The following is a 9424-nucleotide window of genomic DNA, read 5'->3' as shown; positions in this document are numbered from 1 at the left end:
TCACCCAGCTTTCCTAGGCTCCTGCAGGGCTCAGTAATTGCAGGCAGCTCTGGCCCTGGCACACAAGGGGTGCTGTCAGTAATGGCAGCTAATGGCAGCTTGAGTCTCAGTAACTGCAGCTTTATGGCCGGCTCCCCATCAGGTTGTTTGCTCAGATGTAATGAAGCGTGCTTAGATACCCGAGCTGCGATACAGCCGATCAATAGAAGCCGCATCTCTGACGCTGCCGGCTGTTTACAAAGAGTTAACGGGCGTAAAATTGGGCGTGGGGGGAGGGGGGGCGTCTCCGGAGTAACAGCAGCTTTATTAATGCGGAGATGGGGCTGATAAGCGGCTGAGTGTGAACAGGGCGCTTAATTAAAAGGAAATGATGGGGGCCGCAGGGAGGGGCCCCGAGGGGGGGGGGGGGGGGGCAGGGAGGGGCCCCGAGGGGGGGGCAGGGAGGGGCCCGGGGGGGGGGGGGATCAGGGGCCCCATCTCTGCCTGTTGCTGGGATATTATCTGCCTCCTCTTCTCCCTCCTCCAGCATCTAATAACCATAGTGGTGGGATCAGTCATAGGGATCAGCTCCATGGCTCAGGGCGGTGGATCCCAGCTCCTGCTCAACATGTACCTGACAGGTAGACAGCTCCAGCCCTGGGATCCGAGGACCAGATGACAAAGTCTTTGGGGTCTGGGGGCCCCTGGGGGTCCTGGCTTCTCATCCCATGCACTCCTGCGTTATTCCCTGCGATTCTTCATCCATCCTATTCCATCATCTATCAGGGTCTTCTCTGCCCCCAATAGCCTCTTCTGGTCGCCCCTCTTTTCATTTCTGCTCTTTCTTCCTGACTTCCCACTTCTGGGGGTCCCGGTCACCCCAATCCTCACCCTGTAATGATCTGTCACCCCAATCCTCATCCTGTAATGATCTGTCACCCCAATCCTCACCCTGTAATGATCTGTTACCCCAATCCTCACCCTCTAATGATCTGTCACCCCAATCCTTACCCTGTAAAGATCGGTCACCCCAATCCTCACCCTGTAATGATCCGTCACCCCAATCCTCACCCTGTAATGATCTGTCACCCCAATCCTCACCCTGTAATGATCTGTCACCCCAATCCTCACCCTGTAATGATCTGTCACCCCAATCCTCACCCTGTAATGATCTGTCACCCCAATCCTCATCGCTACAGCTCCTTCCCTCATCCAGAACCCCAATAACTGCTGATCCCCCACTGTCTCCATTCTAACAGATCTGCACCCCATCATCATCTCCCTCATCTAACCTGACACCCCTCTTCTGTATAGCAGTCCCCCCCCCCCCCCCCCCCCCCCGCCAACTACCCTGAATCTGAAATAGACCTGAAACCCCAAGGTCCTCATTATAGTAATAGAACTAGACCTGACACCCCTCAATCCCTAACCACATATGACACCTCTATATCCTCTCCTCCTACAGACCCCCACTATCCTCCCCACTATCCTCACCTCCTATAGACCCCCCACTGTCCTCACCTCCTATAGACTCCCCACTGTCCTCACCTCCTATAGACCCCCACTATCCTCACCCTCCTATAGACCCCCCACTATCCTCCCCTCCTATAGACCCCCCACTATCCTCCCCACTATCCTCCCCTCCTATAGACCCCCCACTATCCTCCCCTCCTATAGACCCCCACTATCCTCACCTCCTATAGACCCCCCACTATCCTCACCTCCTATAGACCCCCCACTGTCCTCACCTCCTATAGACCCCCCACTGTCCTCACCTCCTATAGACCCCCCACTGTCCTCACCTCCTATAGACCCCCCACTATCCTCACCCTCCTATAGACCCCCCACTATCCTCCCCTCCTATAGACCCCACTATACTCCACTCCTATAGACCCCACTATCCTCCCCACTATCCTCACCCTCCTATAGACCCCACTATCCTCCCCTCCTATAGACCCCCCACTATCCTCCCCTCCTATAGACCCCCCACTATTCTCCCCTCCTATAGACCCCATTATCCTCCCCACTATCCTCACCCTCCTATAGACCCCACTATCCTCCCCACTATCCTCACCCTCCTATAGACCCCCCACTATCCTCCCCACTATCCTCACCCTCCTATAGACCCCCCACTATCCTCACCCTCCTATAGACCCCCCACTATCCTCACCCTCCTATAGACCCCCCACTATCCTCACCCTCCTATAGACCCCCCACTATCCTCACCCTCCTATAGACCCCCCACTATCCTCCCCTCCTATAGACCCCACTATCCTCCCCTCCTATAGACCCCACTATCCTCCCCTCCTATAGACCCCACTATCCTCCCCTCCTATAGACCCCACTATCCTCCCCTCCTATAGACCCCACTATCCTCCCCACTATCCTCACCCTCTGTGGCCCCTCTCTCTCCTCCGCTCTCTCTTCTCCCCGGAGCCGCAGCCTTATAATACCGCACAGAAGTCGGATTTCCTTTTTCCTGGACGCGTTTCCTGCCGTCTCCCCTTACACTCAGCCCGAGGACAGGGATCTATGGGAACACCCACAAACCAGAGGGACACCCACAAACCAGAGGGACACCCACAAACCAGAGGGACACCCACAAACCAGAGGGACACCCACAGATCAGACAGACACCCACAAACCAGAGGGACACCCACAGATCAGAGGGACACCCACAGATCAGAGAGACACCCACAGACCAGAGGGACACCCACATACCACCGGGACACCCACAGATCAGAGGGACACCCACAAACCAGAGGGACACCCACAAACCAGAGGGACACCCACAGATCAGACAGACACCCACAGATCAGACAGACACCCACATACCACCGGGACACCCACAGATCAGAGGGACACCCACAGATCAGAGGGACACCCACAGATCAGACAGACACCCACAAACCAGAGGGACACCCACAGATCAGACAGACACCCACAAACTAGAGGGACACCCACAGATCAGAGAGACACCCACAGATCAGAGAGACACCCACATACCACCGGGACACCCACAGATCAGAGAGACACCCACAAACCAGAGGGACACCCACAAACCAGAGAGACACCCACAAACCAGAGGGACACCCACAAACTACTGGGGCTCCTATAGACCCCATACTGGTTGGAACCTACAAACCACTGGGGCACCGATGCAGTACTGGAATAGACACCTCCATAGCAGATGACCCTGTACACCCCATAAAACATTTACCGCAAGAAAAACGCAAACACAGACATCCAATATCCACTGGGGGGGGGATACTTTGGGGGTCTCAAATAAGCTAAATGGATATCGGGGACATTAGGGGGCAGATGTGTAGGGGGTATCGTTTACCGTATTCTCTATGTTAGAGCATCTTCCCCGTATAGCTCCGCTATGTAACATCCTATGTGATCGTTGTCGGGGTCGGGTGAGATCTTCTATGTAATAATCGATGTCTCTTGGGATCAGATCCTGTAGGTGAAAGTTTCCTGAAGGAGAAAACGCAGAACTGGAGGCCGTTCACTGCCGGAGTCCAGAAAGGTGAGAACGGGAGCATAAACGCATTGTCTGTATTATGTCTGTCCTGCGGTTATTAGGGAAGGGTCTCCTGTATGTGATGCGGGGTCACTGGTGTCTGCCGCATAGTTATCAGCCTGAACATAGGATTACTGCATTTACAGGGTTAAAGCTAATAATAATAATAATAATAATAGTAATAATAATAATCCTCAGAACTCCGTGATTAGGTAACAATTCGCCTTAGGAATTTGGTTTGGAAGTGATTGGAAATATTACAGACAGAATGAGGGATCACCAGCCCGAAAGATTTAGTTACATGAGAATAAACACAATGTATCAGATGTTACTTATTACTATAGTTTTTAAAGGTATTATCAATATTATTATTCTATAATTAATAACCGATGGGCGGGGTCACTATAGAATAACAATGTAACAGATGATGTCATTACCTGAAACAATAACTGATCCGAGGGACTAATCCCATATAGAACTAAAATATTAATAATAATAATAATAATAATAATAATAATAATAATAATAATCTAGTTCTCATAGATAGCAGTGTTATCAGGCAGCTGGAATTATTATTATAATTATTATTATTTATTAGTATTTTCTTTTACAATTTTTATAATGTCGGTAAATGAATGGTCAGATAGAAAGAAGGAGTAAATAATAACTATATAAGAATTCTATCATTTTTATCATTATAATAATTTATTATCAGAGAATGTTTTCCGATTATTTTTTTATTTCCTTGGCACAATTGTCGGATTTTATTACACTGGACAAATAACAGAGCAGCAGCTTTATAGAAATATATATATATATATATATATATATATATATATATATATATATATATATACACACACACAGTACAGCTGTACATGAAGTTATAGCCATATGTGTATATATATATATATATATATATATATATATATATATATATACAGTACAACTCGAAACCAAGGTGGTAAATGCCTCTACTGCCCCCTACATATTATTATATACATTCATTTATTATAGTCGGCTACATTTTTATAACGATATAATATATAGTAGATATACAATTATACACACTACTACATTTGTAATCATACATATAGTTATACATGCAGTTATACGTGTAGTCATCTAAGTATATACAATACAATACAATTCAGTCATAGGCGTATGGTTATATGTATATACCTATACACATAAATACATTCATACATATATATATATATATATATATATATATATATATATATATATATATATATGTATATATATATATATATATATATATACGTATATATTACCTATACCTCTATAATTATGGTAATATATACATCTATACAGTTATATATATATATATATATATATATATATATATATATATATATATATAGTTATATCCCTTGCTCCAGTCCTGTACACATATACACGATGCGGTTCTGCTCTGCGCTGGAGGTGACCGCGGGTTCTTCTCAGTTCCAGCAGTGACTGCAGCACCAGGGACAGCGCCCGAGGATTACTAATAACACAACATATAATAGTATAGGACTGGGGCATATAGATCACTGGATGTATCCTGAGTCCGGGGGAAGTTACAGGCTGCAGAGCTGAACTCCGATTATTTCTCTGGAGTCATTGTACCTGCACCAGTTTATAACTTCATGGATCAGCCAGAACATTACAACCACCAATAGGTTAGGTGAATAACGTTGATATATAATGATAATGGAGGGACTGTGACCAGGGCTAATAGTGATGTGTAGGGTCAGAGACTGAGACAATATTAGCCTGGTAGTTTTAATGTTATGGCTGATTGGTGTACAGTAGTCATAGGTAAGCACTCTGTAACACGGTGTATGGTAATATCTGGCATTGTTTAGTAATATTATGAGATCACAATGTGGTGTTATGTGTCGGGGCTTTGTAGTATATGGTATTATAGTATTATATTTAATATATTGTGTAGGAATTCATGATGAGGTAGACGCCATATGGTAGTATTATGTATATGTGTATGTAGGCGCTGGTGTGGTGGTGATGAGGATGGATGATGGATTATTATTATTGTTATTTATTAGTCTTCCTTTATTCCTGAGTGCTGCCTTATGGCTATGTTCATGCTGCAGTACATGTGCGGCTGAAACTACGGGCGTGGGAAAAATCGACATGCGGCCGGATGCGTACGAACCGTGAACATACGCCCGCAGTACAGTTCTGCTTCCCTAGCTTGTTTCGAAGCGATCTGAAACAGGTCATTTACTTGGAAATCTTTGCCCAGCCCCGTAAACCACACAGAACCTTTTAGATCGAAAAATCAAGTTCAATTTGGCTGAAATAAGTACTCCGTACGGGACCGCATGGAAATCCACGGCCGTGAGTTTCAACATTTCCGTCCTCAAACACGGCGCCGTATACAATCCGGTCGCAAGCTCATACGTAGTGTGCATTGTGCGGGCGTATATCGTATACTTTCAAGCGAACGCATCAACCTCAAAACTACGTGCGTATATTCGCGGTTCGCACTACGGCCGGACTCATATGCAGTGTGAACATAGCCTTATTATGGATCACTATGACCTCTCTGTATATCCGGTGCCCCCCTATATCCCCCTGGGATCTGATCGGTCTCTGTATATCCGGTGCCCCCTTATATCCCCCTGGGATCTTATAGGTCTCTGTATATCCGGTGCCCCCCTATATCCCCCTGGGATCTGATCAGTCTCTGTATATCCAGTGCCCCCCTATATCCCCCTGGGATCTGATCGGTCTCTGTATATCCAGTGCCCCCCTATATCCCCCTGGAATCTTATAGGTCTCTGTATATCTGGTGCCCCCCTATATCTGATGGCTCTCTGTATATCCGGTGTCCCCCTATATCCCCCTGGGATCTTATAGGTCTCTGTATATCCGGTGCCCCCCTATATCCCCCTGGGATCTTATCGGTCTCTGTATATCCGGTGCCCCCCTATATTTGATAGCTCTCTGTATATCCGGTGCCACCCTATATCTAATGGCTCTCTGTATATCCGGTGCCCCCCTATATCCCCCTGGGATATTATAGGCCTCTGTATATCCGGTGCCCCCCTATATCTGATGGCTCTCTGTATATCCGGTGCCCCCCTATATCCCCCTGGGATATTATAGGTCTCTGTATATCCGGTGCCCCCTTTATCTGATGGCTCTCTGTATATCCTGTGCCCCCCTATATCTGATGGCTCTCTGTATATCCAGTGCCCCCCTATATCTGATGGCTCTCTGTATATCCAGTACCCCCCTATATCTGATGGCTCTCTGTATATCCGGTGCCCCCCTATATCTGATGGCTCTCTGTATATCCGGTGCCCCCTGTATCTGATGGCTCTCTGTATATCCGGTGCCCCCCTATATCTGATGGCTCTCTGTATATCCGTGCCCCCCTATATCTGATGGCTCTCTGTATATCCGGTGCCCCCCTATATCCCCCTATATCTGATGGCTCTCTGTATATCCAGTACCCCCCTATATTTGATGGCTCTCTGTATATCTGGTGCCCCCCTATATCTGATGGCTCTCTGTATATCCAGTACCCCACTATATCTGATGGCTCTCTGTATATCCGGTGCCCCTCTGTATCTGATGGCTCTCTGTATATCCGGTGCCCCCCTATATCTGATGGCTCTCTGTATATCCGGTGCCCCCCTATATCTGATGGCTCTCTGTATATCCGGTGCCCCCTGTATCGGATGGCTCTCTGTATATCCGGTGCCCCCTATATCTGATGGCTCTCTGTATATCCGGTGCCCCCTGTATCGGATGGCTCTCTGTATATCCGGTGCCCCCCTATATCTGATGGCTCTCTGTATATCCGGTGCCCCCCTGTATCTGATGGCTCTCTGTATATCCGGTGCCACCCTATATCTGATGGCTCTCTGTATATCCGGTGCCCCCCTGTATCGGATGGCTCTCTGTATATCCGGTGCCCCCCTATATCTGATGGCTCTCTATATCCGGTGCCCCTCTATATCTGATGGCTCTCTGTATATCCGGTGCCCCCCTGTATCTGATGGCTCTCTGTATATCCGGTGCCCCCTATATCTGATGGCTCTCTGTATATCCGGTGCCCCCTATATCTGATGGCTCTCTGTATATCCGGTGCCCCCCTGTATCTGATGGCTCTCTGTATATCCGGTGCCCCCTGTATCTGATGGCTCTCTGTATATCCGGTGCCCCCCTGTATCTGATGGCTCTCTGTATATCCGGTGCCCCCTGTATCTGATGGCTCTCTGTATATCCGGTGCCCCCTGTATCGGATGGCCCTCTGTATATCCGGTGCCCCCCTATATCTGATGGCTCTCTATATCCGGTGCCCCTCTATATCTGATGGCTCTCTGTATATCCGGTGCCCCCTATATCTGATGGCTCTCTGTATATCCGGTGCCCCCCTATATCTGATGGCTCTCTGCATATCCGGTGCCCCTCTATATCTGATGGCTCTCTGTATATCCGGTGCCCCACTGTGTCTGATGGCTCTCTGTATATCCGGTGCCCCCCTATATCTGATGGCTCTCTGTATATCCGGTGCCCCCTATATCTGATGGCTCTCTGTATATCCGGTGCCCCCTATATCTGATGGCTCTCTGTATATCCGGTGCCCCCCTGTGTCTGATGGCTCTCTGTATATCCGGTGCCCCCTGTATCGGATGGCTCTCTGTATATCCGGTGCCCCCCTATATCTGATGGCTCTCTGTATATCCGGTGCCCCCCTGTATCTGATGGCTCTCTCTTCCTCCTCCAGGCAGTGGGCAGATCCAGCTATGGCAGTTCCTCCTGGAGCTCTTGTCCGATCACTCCAACGCCAACTGTATCGCCTGGGAAGGGACCAATGGAGAATTCAAGCTGACCGATCCCGATGAGGTCGCCCGACGCTGGGGAGAGAGGAAAAGTAAACCCAACATGAACTATGACAAGCTGAGCCGAGCGCTGCGCTACTACTACGACAAGAACATCATGGCCAAGGTCCATGGCAAGAGATACGCCTACAAGTTTGACTTCCATGGCTTGGCCCAGGTTTGCCAGTCTGCGCCCAGCACCGAACAGTCTCTCTACAAGTTCCAGAGCAATCTGCCGCACTTACCCTTCCCGGGTCTCTCCAAGCTGAACCTCATGACCTCTGGGGTCTCTCCAGCCGGATTCTCCTACTGGCCGGGCACCCCCTCAGCTCTGTACCCGGGGCACAGCCTGCAGTCCGCTCCGGGGGGATTTGGCGCAGTGTCCACCCCCCACCTTAGCTCCATGAACAGCGTCAGCAACATGAGCGCACATTATCATTAACTCATTGTATGCTGGATGGACTGGGACAGAATAAGTGCACAGGTCACACATAGCATTCACTAACAGCAGCTTAATGGATATAACAGCGGATCTGTCAGGTCTTTGTCTGCGGCAGCATAGGATACCGGGGCTGAACTAAGAAAGCCTGTGAGTCCTGCTCCCCCACCAACCATAGAGAAAGCCTGTGAGTCCTGCTCCCCCACCAACCATAGAGAAAGCCTGTGAGTCCTGCTCCCCCACCACTCATAGAGAAAGCCTGTGAGTCCTGCTCCCCCACCAACCATAGAGAAAGCCTGTGAGTCCTGCTCCCCCACCAACCATAGAGAAAGCCTCTGAGTCCTGCTTCCCCCACCCTTATAGAGAAAGCCTGTGAGTCCTGCTCCCCCACCAACCATAGAGAAAGCCTGTGCGTCCTGCTTCCCCCACCACTCATAGAGAAAGCCTGTGAGTCCTGCTCCCCCACCAACCATAGAGAAAGCCTGTGAGTCCTGCTCCCCCCCTTATAGAGAAAGCCTGTGAGTCCTGCTCCCCCACCACTCATAGAGAAAGCCTGTGAGTCCTGCTTCCCCCACCCTTATAGAGAAAGCCTGTGAGTCCTGCTCCCCCACCAACCATAGA

At 49.0% G+C, this 9424-nt stretch overlaps 1 protein-coding gene across 1 annotated transcript; it reads left to right on the top strand.

Annotated features, from left to right (window-relative positions):
- Positions 1-560: 560 nt before the first annotated feature.
- Positions 561-9223, top strand: FEV (FEV transcription factor, ETS family member). Its single transcript, XM_069985056.1, has 3 exons — positions 561-620; positions 3440-3511; positions 8271-9223. The coding sequence occupies exons 1-3, from the start codon at positions 572-574 to the stop codon at positions 8804-8806; spliced, it is 657 nt and encodes a 218-aa protein (XP_069841157.1). The 5' UTR covers positions 561-571; the 3' UTR covers positions 8807-9223.
- Positions 9224-9424: the final 201 nt, after the last annotated feature.

This window comes from Dendropsophus ebraccatus, chromosome 9 (genome assembly GCF_027789765.1).
Source record: "Dendropsophus ebraccatus isolate aDenEbr1 chromosome 9, aDenEbr1.pat, whole genome shotgun sequence".
In the NCBI taxonomy this organism is placed as follows: domain Eukaryota; kingdom Metazoa; phylum Chordata; class Amphibia; order Anura; family Hylidae; genus Dendropsophus; species Dendropsophus ebraccatus.
This window is presented reverse-complemented; position numbering and strand designations above follow the sequence as displayed.

Coding starts and splice junctions, on each gene's coding strand:
- FEV (XM_069985056.1), top strand. CDS start 572: ATGGCTCAGGGCGGTGGATCCCAGCTCCTGCTCAACATGTACCTGACA. Junction 621..3,439: donor GCTCAACATGTACCTGACAG/GTAGACAGCTCC, acceptor TCTTGGGATCAG/ATCCTGTAGGTGAAAGTTTC. Junction 3,512..8,270: donor CACTGCCGGAGTCCAGAAAG/GTGAGAACGGGA, acceptor TTCCTCCTCCAG/GCAGTGGGCAGATCCAGCTA.